Below are 19,264 nucleotides of genomic sequence, written 5' to 3'. Positions count from 1 at the left end.
TTCCTCATTTTCCTGCCACACAGTTACATCCTGGAGCTTTGGGCTTCAATGTTAGCCAGGAGAGGTAGAAATAGTTATTATACAATACAGGAAACCATTACTTAGAAATTCGACACTGGAAAAACACGAAATACTGATGTGGATCGTGACAGATGTGGGGTTCAATTTTACCACTGTCTTACATAATTATATCCAGTGAAACTTACTTTGAACTCATCAGGAAGATGTTCCAGGTTTATTTATGATGAAGGCACAACCTCATTTACATGAAGATGAGGAACATTTGATATCACAGAATTAAAAATACTATACAATCTTATTTTCATGCAACCGCACCTCCAATTCCTCAAGCCGAATAATATTATTTATTATATTATTAATATAATTATGTATTTTATATCATATCTATAGCTTGAATGATGAATAATTATTTACTCACTTTATACATTTTATCCATTCATCTTTCTCCTCCGGGGTTGGTGCAGATATCCTGTAAACTGTATGACTTCCTTCTACCACTCGGCCATCTGCCTCAGTCTTACAGGCCTTAATAAACTGGTCTTTGTTATCTGGAATGTAGAGCTCAAAGCAATTCTGAAATTAAAAAAAATAAGAACTGTAAGCTATTTCTAAGAGAACTAACAAATCTGCTGGTAAAGGATCACGATGTTAAGCAATTTAAAAATTATTCTTTTATTTTCTGTTCACCAAGTATACTTTAATTTATATCATGCAACTATACTTCAAGCCCATAGTCATAATAAATGCTTGAAAAGATAACAGATCTAATCTTTACCCTCTACTATTTCATGCTGTACATTCACACCATTCTTTGAGAAAGAACTTTCTTCTGCTTTTTCGGCAGTCCTGAAGGGTTTCAGCCCGAAACATTGACTGTACTCTTTTCGTACCTGGCCTGCTGAGTTCTTCCGGCAGTTTGTGTGTTGCTTGGATTTCCAGCATCTGCAGATTTTTTCTTGTTTCTGGTTTTTCTTTTGAATTTATTGATTATCTTATGTTGAAGACCTCTAGAATGTTTCTCCCATAAATGGAAACTATATCAAAATCTTTCCCAATTTTAAAGTTTTGTGTAACCCCTTTTGCTTCTTTTCTCAAGAGAAAAGTCACACAAGTCTAGCATCCATTCTATCTACAACCTCAAAGTAGGCTCAGCTCAGCTCAGACTCCCCACTTTTCACTTTCATTCCTCTAGAAACAATCAAATCCTGAGGCTTGATGTGTATTCCTTGTGACCTTGCTAACCTGGGGCATAAAAGTTAGTGATCCCTTTGCTTCTACACATAATCTTGTCATGCAACTTCAAAGTAATATGTGATCTATAAAAAAACACTATATCCATGACAAACCACATTATCCAACAATTTGCTTATTCTGCAAAAGGTTACTGATATTCTGCAAAAGGTAACCTGTTAAAATCCTCTTAAGTACTGATTATCCTCTCATCAATTTGGTATTCTCTGAAAAGTTAGAAGCTGTGTTAGAAGATTTCAAAGTCTAAATTTCCAATGCAGGCTGTAATACAGACTGCAATGTAAATTGTGAACAGCAATGATCTTGTTGAATAACATTATTCACCCTCTTCCCCTGTAAATAGGTACCCATTAGTTCCACTTTCTGCTTTCTCTCAAGGCCAGATAACAAACAATTTTGCTGCTTGTTCCTTGCTCCATATTTATTATTCCATTATTCTATTATTAAAGGTATATTATTCAGCTATTCTATTATTAAAGGTTTCCACACCATTGGCAACCAATTCTACCTCAACATCATTTAAAGTTTAAGGTTTCTTCCCAATAATATGTCATGTTTTACTTGAATTGCAGATCCTCTGAACATTTTATTCTGATTCTCTTCTGTTGCGAACTGAAATATCACAAAATACTTGGCACGAATGCCTAAACAATCACTGAAATTTACTGAATTAAAATGTCAGAAACATTTGAAGAGACACTATTTTTGAAAGTGATATAATTTCTGATTAACTTACTGGTTTTTTTGAGTCCTCTACTTCTCGAATGCTGAGGTTTTCAAGTGGAATAATTCCTCTGGGTTCTTTATCCTGTGAAAGTACTATTCTTTTAAGGCAAAGTTTATGAATACACAATTTCCATATATAACTAATATGACAATTTTTGATGGTGGGGGTGGAATTTGCAACATTTGTTAACTTCCAAACATGAAAATAAGGACAGTGAACAATTTGATACTTTTGTAAACCAAAGGGCAATTCAAAATACATGAGGTTGGACTGGTGTGGCATTTGTCCTTGAGGTTTGGCAAGAAGTTGAGGAGGAGGTAACCACCTAAACCATTGATTGTAAGACATCCAATGCAGTGTGGTGTGCATTTAAGAACAAATGAGAGATAAAAATAGATTTTGCTCAAAAGGTGGGCAAATTTTATAAACCCTTATATTTCCACAAGACAATTCGCATGTCAACATCATGTTAAAACTTGCAAAAGCTTTCAGGCGACATCAATAGTACACACTTCCCTAATATTAACTACTCAATGACTATAATATGAGAAATTATTAACTATATCTATCTAAACTAAGTTTTAAACAAAGGCCATCAGTTACTGAAAATGGTACAAAAATTAATATAATAATTAGCATAATATAAATATCAATGTTTGCCTTATTTTCAACATATCTTTATCAATACATGATCCATAAGTATATTGGATTAATTAAGTGCAAGAATATGCCCTTCTTTATATGCGGTCCAAATATGCATTCCATTTCCTTTATATTAGCCAACTTGGAGTTTGTGGACTGAATCAGATACACCATAGCAAAGCATTCTGGCTAGATTCCTCCTCATATTATTCAAATTTCAATGCTTATAATAATATGGATAACAATCAGTCACCAATGTCTACAAAGAATGTAAAACTCAGAAAAAGCTAAGAACTGACAGAGCATGACAATAAAGTCATTAGAATAAATTTCTAAGGCAGTGTACAATGCACTGACATTAAAATACACTGTGTTTAGTACCAATGATTAGGATTTTTTTAAAGGAACAAATCGATCATGTGAAACCAGACAGTTACTTTACCCCTGATTTTGCAAAGTCTGGATTTTTAAATTGCTTGCCCAAGATAATGATCAGAATTAACCTGGTAACCAAAAGCAAGTTAGTAGCCCAAGCAGTGAAACTACTTAATTTTTTCTTCCCAGATCAAAACAGAAGGAAGAGAATTCCAAGTCAGAGGAGTCCTAGATATGACTCCTAGGAAGGAGTCAGAGTAATTAAGAAGTCTTATTTTCTTCACAGAGCCAGAAGTAGGAGTGCTCCAGTAGCAAGGGTGTTGCAAACCTTTCTAGTGCTTGTAACAATTCAGGAAATCCTTTGGGATTGAAAGAGTGTAGTTACAGACATGAGGCTGAGTTGTAATCTCTCTGTAAGGTGAATAACCAAAGGCTGATTTTACATTGCTCCACTAGGTGAGAGGGATGTAGCCTGCTCTTCACTGCACAATCCCACATCTCTTTGCCAATTCATTTCAGGGCAGAGCTCATACAAATACATATACAAGGAGGGTTTTATATATACCAAGGACTTTTAACCAGAGGCATTTAAGTAATTAGGTTTAATATTCCACTCAACCCCTCCGTATGATCAAAGATGATCTGCCCCAGGTTTCACCTTATCTTTGGTGCTGGTTCCAATGGTTTTAAAAATGATTGGCCTTCTATGTGTTCTCACTCCAAATTCTTCTGAGTAGAAACATCTCAACATCTACTCTGTCATTCCTCCTATGAAACACCCCCCTTCCAAATTCAAAAGTACACAGGTTTACATTTTTCTTTGCTGCTCATAATAGGTTAACACCCTCATTTCAGTGATTAGTCTAGTGAATAACTTTAAGACTTCCTTAAATGCCAGTACATCTTTTCTTTATAAAGGTGACCAAAACAATATTTCATTTGCAGCATCACCACATCACCAACACACTGTAATAACTCTTGTCTATTTTTAAAATCCACCAATCAAAAAGAAAAGCCAACCTGTGTTAGTAATAATTAGCTGCACCTGCCTGCTACCTTGCTTTGATTTATGCTCAAGAACATCTTCTACCAAACATCTAACCCATACCAGCTAAGGTCAATATTTCCAACTCAACTCCACTGTGAAGGCACAAAGCTCTTGCATCATAATAACTGAAAACTCCCTGGTGCCATTAAGTACTGACCATCTCCTGTGCAATGGTGCAGGGATTCCACCCACCAATGGTCATGGTTAACATCCACCTCATCACTGTCAAGTGTAACAATATTAAAAGGCATTTGGTAAGCAATAACAGCTGACTGGAAAAAAAAAACTAGCTGCAACCCAAATCAGAATATGCACCTTCAGGAAAGAAAAGAATAATTGCTAATTCTTTATTGACATCATCAGCATCATAAACTTCTCTGCACTAAATTTAAATTTAGGTAACCAAGTTCTGGATCCGATTAGAGTAATTTCTGTTTCATTTCATGTAGAATTGCCAAATGCAAACGCATCCATAAAAGTAGTCCAAATAAAGTTGGTGATGGATACAAAATAAATACAAAATACAAAACCAATTTGCATTGGCATTCCCTCTTCTATTTATTCATTAATTGAGATTCAAGCCATGCCACCCAACAGTCCCCCCGATTTAATTCTAGCCTATCACAGGACAATTTACAATGTCCAATTAACCTACCAACCAGTACATCTTTGTATTGTGGAGGAAATCAGAGCATCAGGAGGAAACCCATGTGGTCACAACGAGAATGTAAAAGCTCTTTACAGGCAGACGAAGGAATTGAACCCAAACCGTTGGTACTGTAAAGCATTGTGTCAACAACTTGCAACTGTGCCGCCCTTCTTCAGACCTTGTTTCCTTTTCCACCCAGTCCCTCCCAATTTCTCACTTCACCTCCCTCCCCCACCCACCTAACCTCATATGATTTCACCTCTCACATTCTAGCCTGGACTCCTTCCACTCCCCCATCTTCTTATTCTGGCTTCTTCTCCATTCCTTTCCAGTCCTAATGAAGGACTTCAGTTTGAAATGTCAACTCTTTATTCCAAGTCTCTATTTAAATCAGGAATTTGTTAGGGCAAGGTTATGGTTGCAAATGTGTACTTGGTGGCATAATGCAGGTCTTCCCTGCATCCAAATATGCTGGAACGGGTGGAACAGACTCAAAGAACCAAATTGCCTAATTATGCTCATGTCTCTCATGGTCTTACATTGCCCACGTTTTATACTCACCTTAAAGCTTCAGTGAATATTGCCTAAACTAGCATGAATCAATACTTTCTGGGAAGAGAATACCAAGAAACAGTAAAAAAGCTTTTTCAACTATTATGATGTGGTAGTTGCTTCACATTTCAGTTGACCTCAGTGAGATTTGGAGGTGATTCAAAACCTTGTGTTAGATTACATTTTCATGGTTAATATCTGTACAAGCATCAAACAAAACTTGATTGAACCATACAAGGCAATACCCAAATATTCAGCCATTCCTTAAGAAAATAAAAACAGAATATAAATTCAAGTAAGGAATCAGTAAAATTCTGAAAACTTAATACCCTAACTTACCGTTGTGTATTCAAAGTAATACAAGCAGTTGTCAGTCAGAATGAACCAACGGCGTTTCCACGTTTTCACTCTTCCACCTGTAGTTTGACAAATGTGTGTTTGGAAGGAAGAAAATAAAAGAGAAAATGCAAAAGGTTCACAAGTATCTCATTAAGCCTGAGGCACAGCAGAGCCTTTGATTGTGTCCGTCTCCATAAAGTTTAGGCAGTGTTATCATTTGTCCAGTCACAACATTCTATGTGCAATTTTGCCATTAACTCCAATTCAAAATAAAATCTAATTTTCTGTGCCTGGGAGCTATGAATTTAAGTGTGCTATTAGCTGATCAAATAATGAAGAATATTGTGGAAGATCTGGAGAGACACACACAACAGGGCAATGCTTAGGGAAGGTAGCATAGAATAAAAGTAGTACGTTTTACACACAAATACAACACCACATGCCACTGATAGGATGCACATCATACTGTACGTCAAGGCTTCTTCTACAATACTGCTATCAGAATGAGATGAGCAATATCTGTATAAGGAAAGGCAAGACATGAATTATGAACTGCTTAGAATGGATTAAAGAATCAAAATGTGATTAGTGACAACAAGAAATGATGATTGCAGAGCATATCAAAGTGAGAGATCAGGTTTGCACCTTAAAATATTAGGAGAAAATATATTTTATTTATGTTACCATGATCAAATTAGCTTGAAGATGATTTAGGGCAAGGTGTACCTAGAATTGAATGCTTTATTAATCACATTCCCCAAAACCCATAATTGCCAATTTCCTATTTGAATATGATTAATAGGGAATAGTTATACTGCAGGATTTAACTTTCTTTAAAGACCAAATAAATAAGAGAAAAAAAACTAAGAGAGGAAGTCATTTCATGTTTGCAGCTAATGGGGAATGAACACCAGCTCATCAGCAACAATTAATCAATTACCTCATTAGCACTCAGCTGATACCTTAGTTGAGTACATAACATATGATGTCATACACTCAAGATAATTTGTATACCTAGATCTTAGAGTAGGTTAAAAGGTCAGCACAACATCATGGGCCAAAGGGCCTGTACTCCACTGTAACGTTCTATCTTCTATTAGAGATGTGCTGATATCCATGACGGTAATCTGCTGCACCTTCTACAGCTGGATAAATTCAAAGGGGTGGTCTTGAAGCAGTAGATAAGCACAGGACTACTGAGTCAGAGTAATAATTAAAACAAAACTAACTGTCTTTAAAACACCTACTGCAATTATGAAAGTCATACAATTGGCCTTGATGTGAATATGATACAGATAAACCAGCTTCAAGTTGATATTGAGATGGTTTAGTCAATTTCCTGCAAGGCACATTACAGTATAAAATTGTATACACTCTTCACTCCAATCATATTCTGAAAGAAAACCATTTAAGATTGAGAAACTTATATCAAGTAAATTCAAAATGAAGCATTGATTAATAAGTCATTAAAATTATGTATTCATTTAAAGATAATGTTAATTGAATTCAGGTGAAATAATTTCAAAAAAAGATATGCATTTTATCAAGGACTAGACCAAAATCAATACTGCAGTGTAAAATTTACTGTACAACCACCGGGGTCATAGGCTTAAACAGGATCATTGCAACTTCTAATGCAACAAGTCATCTCCTGAAATAATCAAAGGGGTTAAGAGCTCTAGTCAGCCTCCCAAACAAAACCCCCATTGTGCAATCCAACAAAGAGTATTGGTCTATTCCAAGCATAAAAGCATGTAAAGCAGTTAGATGTTTAAAAATAATTTGTTTATCAGAGCTCCTGTCTTGAAATTGCTCAAAGGATATTCCTACTTTTAAACAGTACTGTACATGGTGACTAGCGCTACCATCTGGACAACAAGTTGAATAACAGGGAAGCAACAAGCTGAGATTTTCTCTTCCACTAAAGGGCTGATTTGTTTTTGGAGCATTAAAACCCAAAAGCAGCAGTGATTTCTCGATACACAAATGCTTCTTACAGTGGATGCATAGCTCTTTTGGAAAGGTGTTCGAAGACTTGTTCGCCACTAAATAATGAAGAGTTTTTTAAAAAACTGCTTTCTTTGAGTGGAAAAAAGAGAAATCTTTTGCACACTTCTCAAATCTATTATAATATTGGTTTTATTCTGCCTACCTACTATCCTGTTTGAAATAAACCCTACACAGAAAAAATGAATGACATGTGGAACAGCTGTTACACCAGTGCATTGTGTACAAAATAGCACAATGTGGATCTGGTCTGATATTCTGCACAATGATTTTTTAATTGCAATCAGGTCATCTATATAAAACAGTCAGTGACAAAGGGGGAAGGAAGGACAAGCCAACATTCCATTCCTGACTAAGGTATATTATTAATTGAAGCCTAAAAATAACAGTGTCAAAGAGAGTAAAAATATATCTCATGTAGAAGTCTGAAGATCCAAATTTTAACATCAGAATTCCAGTTTTTGTTTAAACTTTGATTAATATTGCAATGTTGTACACAACACTGCGACTGTCATTTCTATACCAAGCATTTTTTTTTTTAAAGAGTTAATTTCTAAAGAAGTGGGCAGCTATATTTTCCTATATCTCTCCACAAATGTTTCTGCCATACACATGCCTAAGAAAGTCTCTGCCACAAAGGGAATAGAATGGATATCTGCTTGAAGACTATAAATTGTGCTTCCAGCTAGACCCCAGGAGCCCTGATGCACATAGCCCATATGTGGAATGGGACCAGGCAGAATGCATAGCTGAAACTGGCAACTCAAACTCCATAACACATGTTCATGCTCCAATTGAAATTTAAAAGTCACTCAAAAAAACTGAATGTCAATCGCCTGTGTAGGTAGCATTGCTATTGCAAAAAGTGTGTCAAAATAACTGATATTAAATTAGATTTTATTCTTTATTCTAAAATGTGAATATTTAGTTAACACTGTGGTTAGAAAACACGAAGCAGTCAAGAATGCTGCCAAAATAAAACACAGAACTGCTTGCTGAAAGGTCATCAGAAATACTGTTTCTCATAACCTTGTTATTACATAGTGTTACTGAAATACATCACGGTGGTGTATAGAAATCACAAATATAACACAGTCATCAATTCATTTCAGTGAATAATGGAGACACATGAGATTGATGTCAATGGGATAAGGAGCAAAATAAAAAGAACAGTCTGCTGGAGAAAATCAGCAGGTCAGGCAGCATCTCTGAAAGCAGAGAGATAGTTGCTGTTTTGAGTTAAAACCCCACATCAGGACTGCGTGTAGAGGGAAGATAGACTGTATATAGAGGTAGAGGAAATTGTGAGGCAAGAGCAGACAAGTGATAGATTGAACTGAGTGAGGAGGGGGACTGATGGGCAGATACAGCCAGCTGGTGGGGGGGGGGGGGGGTGGCGAGTGTGGGGGTAATACATGGAGTCAACAAAGAACTACAGATTCTGGTGTCTAATAAGTAAGGTGACAAGAGGAATCAGGTAGGGAAGGGGTGATGGGCAGATGGAATGACTGGGGAGTAAATAGAATTCTGTGTTTGTTAAGTATGTGGTTGACAGGCAGATGGAATCGGGGACATGAAAGCAAATGGGTAAAGGGTTGCTGGGTGGGGAAAGAGTTGGAAGGGAGTGATTGAGGGAAGATGATTGGTTTGGGAGAGACCCAAAAACACAGTAAGTATGGGTATTTATCCTGGTATGTTCCTTTAGAACAGAGATGAGGATGAATTTCTTTTGCCAGAGGGTGGTGAATCTGTGGAATTCACTGCCACAGACGGCAGTGGAGGCCACATCACTGGAAATGTTTGAAGTGGAATTTGATAAGTTCGTGATTAGTAAGGGTGCCAAAGGTTATGAGGAGAAGCCAGGAGAATGGGGTTGAGACGGATAATAAATCAGGCATGATGAAATGGCAGGGCAGGCTTGATGGACCAAATCCATTGGACCAAATCTGATTCTGCTCCTATGTCTTTATGATCTAAATACTTCTCACTGCAATACTCAAATTTTCATCAGCGATTTTGCAGAAGAGAAAATATGGAATCTGTGCAGTAACTTGTGAATATATACATAGGTGTTTATAACTATTGCACTTTTGTAACATATTAAACTGTTTTGTTTCTCCCTGCACCTTGTGACACATTGGGCAGCAACCTTGCCATTTTTATTTTAGCATTGGTCTGTTTTTTATGAGGCCGAATTGTTAGCTCGACGTTCAACCCAGCACGGATGGAAAGCGTGCAAGGAGCCAGCTGGATTCAAACCCGAGACCACTCGTCTTGAAGTCTGGTGTGGATGCCACTACACCACCGTCTGGCTATATCAAACTGTGCAAGATTTTAAAAGGTAATGGGAAAAATATTTCAAATTTACTAGTGAATGAGTATCTAATAATGTCTACAATGGCACTGACTATTGCATGCACAATATTTTACAAAATTAAATGTAACACATCCGTGGTCTAGGAAATGGAACTAAATCAAATTAATTGTAATTCATTTGTTGGTATGGCATTGTAGGAATCCAGAGGCATGAGACTGATTTCCAGGGCAGTTAACAGCCATGCCTACTGCATATAAGATCATTCAGAAAAAGGTATATTTATTAATGTTATTACTGGGCCACTCCAGTGACGTGGCTCAAGAACTTCTACAGCAGGAATGAAAAATATGTATCAACTATCAAAGAAAATTACTGCAATTTTTAAATCCAAAATTAGAACTAAAAAACAGGATTTTCTTATCATTTGGAATAATTACTATCAAAACAGATAAATCAGAAACTGTTAGGGAACATGTTTCACATTATGAAGTTACTTCATTGTAACTGAATATAATATAAAGCATTCAGTAATGTTGATCAATAACTGGGGAAAAGAAATCAAGAACAAAAGAAACTTAATTATTAATGAGGTCTTCTTCTACATAATTAAAAATCATGCAGTTAAATTCAAAACAAGACCAAATTACATTTTAATTTTTAATTCTGTGTTTTCAAATGCAACTTAATCATACAACATGGAGATTATTTAATTCAATGGGCCTTTGCCTGCTTTTTGCAGGAGCCAGGCAATTAGTCCCATTCCTCTGCTTTTGCCACATACACTCAGTGGGCACTTTATTAGGTACACCTGCACACCTAGTCGTTAATGCGATTATCTAATCAGCCAATCACATGGCAGCAACTCAATGCATAAAAACATGCAGATGTGGTCAAGAGGTTTGGTTGTTGTTCAGACCAAACATCAGAATAGGGAGGAAATGTGATCTAAGTGACTTTGACCATGAAATTATTGTTGGTGCCAGATGGGATGGTTTGAATATCTCAGAAACTGCTGATCTCATGGGATTGTTGCACATAACAGTCTCTAGAGTTTACAGAGTGGTGCAAGAAACAGAAAATATATCCAGTGAGCAGCAATTCTGTGGGTGAAAACACCTTGTTAATGAGACAGATCAGAAGAGACTGGCCAGACTGGCCTGACAGGAAGGCAACAGTACCTCACATAACCATCCGTAACAAGAATGGTGTGCAGAAGAGCATCTCTGAATGCACAACATATTGAACCTTGAAGTGGATGGGCGACAACAGCAGAAGAGCACACTGCGTTCCAATCCTGTACCTAATAAAGTTGTTACTGAGTGCATGTGCTTCATAAACCTTTGCTGCTTTTGGGATGTGGCTGGACTGGAGGGAGTAGGGTGGGATGTGGACTAATTGCCTTTATCTATTAGCACTGTTAAGGTGATGGCATACTTTCCCTTTGACCTGCTGCAATCCTTTGGGTGAAAGTGATTCGGTAATGGTGTTAGGTATGGAACTTCAGGATATTAACCTAGTGACATTGAAATTATGACAATACATGCCCATCAGGATGGTATATGGATCAAATTATGAAGGTGATGACATTAACTACCTGAACAACTGAAATTATAGAAAAATAACCAATCTTGAAGAAATGACACAATGAGTTCTGGCAACTAAATAATTTTAAAATTATCTACAGCTAACAAAATTTGAAAACATGAAAAAATATTTCTTCAAAGTTACTTTTAACTCACTGGAAACTTTAGTATGTCCTAATTTTTACATTATTCGTTCAAAGGTAAATGGAACAAACACAAATTTCACATTTCACTGTATTAATTTTTTTGTTAAAATTTCAAGAGTCAAGCTTTAGCTTTCAATCACACTTGCAAGACGTCCCATTTACCTTTACCACTGCAGGCACCAGCATTTCCACTTACGTGTGAACATTTAGGATATGAAAATCAGTAGGACACTGCAAAAGCAACTGTCCCTGTCGGACAAAGGCCACAGATTGATCTCCAAAGAAAGCAAAGCAGCAGTACAGTGGAAAACTGTTAAATGCAAAATGTTTCTACAAACTTTTTTTCTGATGATATCAATATTAATAAGTTTGCTACAGAAATGTTTGGTTCCAAGGTAAATAATATAGTAATTCTTTAACAAATAAGACTAACTCAATATTAGTCTTGAACTTAAAAATAATATATATAACACAACATTATTTTGGATCATCTACTTTGAGACCAATTAGCATATCAATTTTCTGCTTTAAGTTTATATTTACATTTATGTATTTAAGAGAGATCCACTGTACTGCTACTTTAAGCTCACATGTAGCAAAGAGCTAACAAACACCCGCTAATGAAAGCAGCACACCTCTACCACCAGCTGTAAGACAGAGACCAGCAGCACCCTGGGCACAATTAGCTACATGTCAGTGTGGTACATACCTCCTGTGTGTATAATGAAAGAGGGCCAGTCATGTAACAACCAAACGGGAAGGAAAGAAAATTAAAAAGAAAAACAAAATTAATTTTATAAATTAACCCTTTGAGTACTAGAATTGCAGAAGTGACTTGATAAACCGACTGCTTTAAAATGAGAGCATTTTACAATTTCTTTTGCCTCTATTTTGTATTTGAAATGTAATAAAGTATTCTGAAAACCTGTATTTTTTCAAATAACTTTGAAACGTTTCAAACTCTATTATTTGCTGCTTTTCCCCCCAAAACTCTGACAATTCCAACATTGCTATTTCACACATGAAAAGAAAAGCACTTATATGAAACTCAGTGCTGAGAATTCACTTTAAAAGATTTTAAAAATGTTCTAAAGGTAAGTAATTAACAGATAATATCACTAGTTATGGCAAGGTCCAGGTTAGAGTATTTCATAATTTATAGTCTTTCCTGAAGAAATATTCTAAATTATCCTTCACCTAAGTAGAGTCTGAGATTTTTCCCTACATGTTCAATCTACTTCACAGTTAATCCAGCAACCAAATTAGCTTCTTATCCTTCTGGACCTCTCAATGATCTAAATCACTCAAAGATCGAAAGAGATACAGTACAGTACATAGGCTTATGACAGCCAAAGTGAAATTAAGCCACCATGAGTCAATACAATATGGCAGTGAAAAAAAAGTGGCCAACACAACCTTTACAAACGTTCTTTTAACCACCACATTAAGAAATTTAAGTTAATTTCATCCCAATGATATCTCTTAATATAAAAATAAAAATAAAGATTCTCTATGTAGATACTGATTTGAGATTGAATCCATGCTATCGGCATGCTAATACAGATTTCAAATTGGGTACCAACAACTTGTTCATCTTTATCAGACAATTAAAGTAAATGTTAAAGGAAAACATAAATTGTATTCATTTTCATGTCCACTTCCTTTGTAGATATCATTTACTTAATAGTCTCAAATGTAATTGATTCAATATAAATGTCAGATTACTGAGTCACAACTGTATTCTGGGGTGCATTTCTGTCTTTTAATACTCTGTAAAATAAATTCACGTGCCAGTGAATGCAAAACTGCAAACTGGATCGCTCAAAGGGTTAAAGTGAATAAACAGAATTTTCAACATAGGTAAAAATGAAATCATTCAAATCTGTCAAAATTATAACAAAATATTTTGCGTGTTCAAAATTTAAAACTGGGCTGAAACATCGAAACTAACTCAGATTTCAAGATAGTCTGTACAAAATCTTTCACTTAGGCCTTAGTTATGAGAATTAACCCATACCACAAATGTCACACTGCTGTGCATCAATATACCTGCAAGATCATTTAACTGTTTCACTTAAGTGAGAGCAACCAACAAGCAATATTAAGTTGAAATTGTTGTTATTAACAATGTATTAAACAGTATACTTAATGAGAGATCTAATCTCTCTCTTTTACAATGAATAGTACTATACCAAGATGCAGTACGTCCTTTCAAAAGGTTATAAATACTCCAAAAAGAAACTGCAATTCTCCGTAAAACTTTAGTGGTGTGCTTCATATTTCGACTCCAAATTGTGTACAAGCTACTTACTTTACAATCCATATCTAGTCACACAATTAAGTACAGATTTCTAGCATAAATCCATATCTCTTGGTCCTCAGGTTTCCTTCCGCAGACCAAATACATACCATGTAGAAAGTTAACTGGTGATTGTAAATTTCTCCATGACTAGGCTAAGGTTAAATCGGGGGTTGCCAAGCAATGTGGCTTGAAGGACAGGAAGGGCCTAATCTATGCCGTATCTCTATATAAAACTAAATAAAATAAAACCTAAACTATTTGAAGTCCAGAAGCTGAAAAGGCTTCATAATACACATGTAAAGGGAGGTTTCTTCTTTTTCTTTGTTACTGCGTATGTTAATCAAAATGGCTTCTTTGTTTTGTTAAAAGTAGGAATGCTTCTTTGTTGCGAGAGAGTGCTGGAAGCTTGTTTGGGTTAAAATTTACTGATAATGAGAATTGTATTCCTTTGTAAACCAATTGGGACTAATGTTGTTCTTTCTTCTGAGTCTGTAAGCTATTGTTGGCAGGCTTTTGGGGAGTCGGTGCGAGGGGGTGAGAGAGAGAGGATGCGATGCTGTAAACTGTGCGAGGAACGGACCCCAAGCAGGGGTCCAAGGCCAGGAGGTACCCCGAGGAGAGGAGATGACGCTAGATGTGCTTGGTTGACCACTTTAGACGGTCCTGAGCTGCGAGTCGAGGAGTTCGGAGGGGATCGAATGGTGGCCAGAAGACTTCAGTAATTGAGCTCCAACGGTTGTGCACGAAGTGGTTTGGACTTTGATAAGTTTGGTGCCTTTTCGTTATTTTCTTTTCATTCATATATACTGTATGGTTATTAATCAGCTATAGTAATCTTTATAAATTGTAATCATTTAATCGCATATGGTGTCCTGTTTGTTCGTTGGCGAGGCGGGGACATCACACAGCATCCACACAAGCTGATTACCCAGTTTGGCGGGGCCAAAGGCTGCTCCCCCTAGACGAGAATGAACTGAGCGAGCCTGAGGCGACCCAGGGGGTTACATTGTGGGTGCTCGTCCGGGATTGTTTTCTGCGGTGAAGAGCTGGTGTGCCTTTGCGGGTGTGCGATTGCTGGTTATCTCTGCATGTGTGTTCGGTGGGGTGGCTACTGGTGCCCCGGAGGGCGTTGTTCGAGTTCCGACTAGCGTTGACAAAATGGTGGTGGGGCCATGGGCTGGAGGAAATGTTGGAGGAACTCAGTAGGTCAGACCACATCAATGGAAATAAATAAACCTGTCCTAATGAAGGAACTTGGCTCAAAACATCGACTATTTATTCCTCTCCATAGAGGCTGCCTGACCTGCTGAGTTCCTCCAGTATTTTGTATGTGTTGCCCTGGATTCTCCAGCATATCTGCAGAATCTCTTGGGTTTATGATTAGCTGAAACTGCTTGGACTTTCAATCCTCCACAACTGAAATAATATTAAAATAATATTCAATATTTACACAATGGAATTGTTTTGAAAATTTATATGATATTTATACACAAAATAGTGGATCTTCTTTTTCTGGTAGGAGTTTTGTGTGAATCAAATAAAGGATGTAACTGTGGAGAATGATGGAATATACTGTCTTTAGCATTTGTCAGTTGCATGAACATCAAATACTCCCAAGTCGGTGGGAGGGGAAGCAGAATTTCATTCTGAGCAGTTTTCTCCCCACTTGCCCAACCTAGGAAGGATATAGGTACTATAGCTCTAATATATTGCATGTTTCCATAGAGTGAATTGTTTATAATGTGATTGATGGCTTAGGGATATTGTGCTGCCTTTATGACAGTTATTTAGTTTATAATATTTTCACTTAGTAATTCATTTGTTAGCATTTTTTAGTTAAAGTTAGGATTGTTTAAAGTATGTTCGTTGTCTGTGATATATCGCGGCATGCGATGACGTCACATCCGGTTTCGCCTCGTCTTGTGGGAAAATACCGGTTTGGGGAAAAACGGAACGGAGGGGGCACACACCTGTGAGACCAGCGCAAGAAAGTTGTCTCTCTATGCATTAGAAATCACAGTGAAGCAACGCTGTAAGATCATAGATAATCAATATGTTGAATTAAAATGTTAACGCTGATTCTGTTAAAAGTAACGACGGTCGATAAGGTTTATGTTTTCGTTAATTAAAGAGTTGCGGATAGTTGTGTTGAAGTGTATTTAAAGCAGTCAATGGCGTAAGTAGATTCTGACTGTATGCTGCACTTTAATGTAATGTAGTTGTCGTAGTTTTACCTTTGCAAGTATTCACGATGTAAATGTGCTATCTAGAAGGAAACAAATACTGTACAAATCTTGTATTGTTTTATCAACAGTTTTCACCATACGTTAATGTGGAAGAGTGAACAGTAAATGGTTAATCTTACTGCGACCTTGTTTTCATTGACTATGGTTTACCTTGATGTTTAGTTCGGGTTCCGTTACACCCGAGCGAGAACATTACAGATATAGAAGAGATTCTGTAGAAGCTGGAAATCTTGAGCAACACACTCAAAATACTGGAGGAACTCAGCAGGTCAGATAAAATCAATGGTGGGAAATGAACAATTTCCCTCCATAAAACTACCTGACCTGCTGAGTTCCTCTGGCACTTTGTGCGTGTTGATGGATTAGGTACTACTGTTTGCATTATGTGGCCTACACTGTTTGCTATTAGGCATTGACAAAGTCTCTAAAATTTGAATACAAAATCCAGGGGACTGGTCTTCAAACTGGAAGAACTGTCCCACAAATAAGTCACACATCAGCCTGCTATTCTCTTCTGCATCTTAATTGCCTAATTGTGACTCCAATCATTCTAATATGGCATAGACTCGCAAACAATTCAGCATGTTAAAACCTAGCATTCTTGAGGAACTATAAATCACCAGCAGCAGCATAATATGTAACCTCATGATCCAGCATATCCTTCACTCTACTATGATGACCAAATTCTGTGATCAAACCCGTATCAATGGGGGAGCAGTGCCAGCATTACCTGAAGCTGAGGTGCCAACCTAATGAAGCAACCACAAGGGATTGGAATGAATGCTAATAAGCACTAAACAGTGCTTAGCAATCTCATGACCAATGGAACTGATCAAAGCTCTGCAAGCCTCGCATTTCTAGTTGGAGATGGTGAACTAAACAGTTAATGAGAGGAAGAAGCACCAGAGAATTCTCATCCTCAGCGACAGTGGTGCCCAGTATGAAATGGCAAGGCTGAAGTATTCTTAACCAGTTTTTGCAAAAGTACCTCCTTCCAAGATCCAATTATAACAAAAAGCAGTCTACAGCCAATTTAATTCACTCCGTGATATCAAGTGACTTGAAGCACTGCATGTAGTCAAGCCTAAAGAACCAGCCATTATCCCAGCCCTGGTTGTTAATGCAAATTATGCATTTCACTGTATGTTTCAGTGTAATGTGAAAAATAAATGAATCTATACCTGAATTTAAAGACTTGTATTCCATAACAACGTACCTCTAGCAAATCAGTTCCAGTGAAATTACAAAATGGGTTTCTATTCAATAACATGGAAAATTGTCTGTGTATGTCCTGTACTTTAGAAAGCAGAGCAAGACCAATCCAGCTAACTATTTACTGCCCCAATCAGTCTCATGTCAATCACTGGCCAAATGGTGGTCATCAACAGTGTTGTACTGAGCACTTACTCACCAATACCCCTGAAGAAGGGCCTTGGCCTGAAACATTGACCGTTTACTCTTTTCCATACATGCTGTCTGACCTGCTGAATCCCTCCAGCATTTTATGTGTGTTACTTTGGATTCTAGCATCTGCACACTTTCCTGTGTTTGTGATTCACCAATATCCTGCTTGGGTTTCACCAGGACCAACCATACCAATTCTCCCCACAATCTTGAACCAAGCTTGGTTCCAGAGATGAATGCAAATGTCTTTGATTTCATGGCAGCATTTGATCATCTTTGAAGCTCCAAAGCTAAAGACAATGGCCATGAAGGGAAAACACGCCAAACAGTCTTTGGCCCTACTATCCACAGCTGCTTCATCAGTGAAACTCCTTCCATCGAATCTGAAGTGGTGATGTTACCTAATCATTGTACACTGCTAAATTCTATTCACTTCTCCTCAGTAAACGAAGCAGACTATCCCCAATACTGCATGACCCAGACTGTATCCAGACAAGTTTGGTATGTTGCAAATGACATTACACCACAAAAATTCCAGACAGTGACCACTTCCAAAAAGCAGGCTCAGTGATAGAGAGTCTAAACATCTCCCTCTGAAAGTTACTGAAACTACCATTGCTTAGTTCTCCACTACTAAAACCTTAAGTGTCAATATAGACCTGAAAGCCAATTGGACAACCGCATAATACTGTAGTCACAATAACAGGCCAGAGGCTGAGTATCCTGCACCAAATGACTTAACCACTCATATCCCAAAGAGTCTAGAAAGGTCTTTGGCACCTATATACAATGAGGGAGTGTAAGACTCTTGCACAGTACTGTAACAGTTTTATGTACTGCACAGTACTGCTGTCACAAAAAAAAATTCATGATGTATATGAGTGATGATAGAACTGATTTTGATATGCATCTCTATTGTGGACTGAGAGTGCAGGAAAAGGGCAGGGAGAGGGGAATCATGATAGGGAAAAGGGGAAGGGAGTTGGCTGCACCCATACCCCCACACTTGGCACTGCTCCTCCACCACCTCTCCTGCCGTGCTCCTCCCTCACCATTCCCAACATCCTTTGCTCCTGCCAGATTGCGACTCACTCTCTACTCCACGTTGGCAAATACAGTACTGTGCAAAAGTCGACAATTTCAGCAAGACTTGGTTCCACCACTGGACACTATATGAGGTCCATGAACAAGAAAGCTGACAGATTCAGATTTTCTGAATCTTAAGGAAGGTTAAGTCCAGTCTTTGGATGCTTGGCTGCACATGCACAGGCATGTTGTGTGTGGAAACTCTGGCATTATGCCTTTATGCAACAATATCATGGAGACTGGCATACATGAAACATCGTTCACAATCTGTGTACATCCCAAAATGCATTACAGATCATAAAGAGCTTTTTGTAGCATAGTCATTGTTGTAATGTAGCAGCCAATTTGCACATAGAAATGTGATAATAATAATTTATTTATTTAAATACACTATACATGTTCACCAGGACACTAGGGCTAATTCTCTGTTGTTCTTCCAAATACTGCATTACTTCAATTATGACCACCCTAACTGACTGGCATTGGCTTAATTTTCCACATAAAAAGCAGCATTTCTTGGACATTAAACATTTTTGTGCTTAACTTTCTGAAGGCTGGAACTCACTGGA

General features: G+C 37.3%; 1 protein-coding gene across 1 annotated transcript in view; it reads right to left on the bottom strand.

Moving 5' to 3' along the window:
- cyth1b (cytohesin 1b) overlaps nt 1–19,264 on the bottom strand; it is a 174,937-nt gene that overhangs the window by 2,368 nt on the left and 153,305 nt on the right. The window contains exons 12-14 of the mRNA XM_073026540.1: nt 5,605–5,681; nt 2,009–2,080; nt 440–594 (exon numbers count right to left, since the gene is read on the bottom strand). Coding sequence (XP_072882641.1) covers nt 440–594; nt 2,009–2,080; nt 5,605–5,681 — 304 coding nt within the window. The remainder of the gene's footprint in view (nt 1–439; nt 595–2,008; nt 2,081–5,604; nt 5,682–19,264) is intronic.

The sequence above is a fragment of the Hemitrygon akajei genome, chromosome 22 (assembly GCF_048418815.1).
Source record: "Hemitrygon akajei chromosome 22, sHemAka1.3, whole genome shotgun sequence".
NCBI classification, from domain to species: Eukaryota; Metazoa; Chordata; class Chondrichthyes; order Myliobatiformes; family Dasyatidae; genus Hemitrygon; species Hemitrygon akajei.
This window is presented reverse-complemented; position numbering and strand designations above follow the sequence as displayed.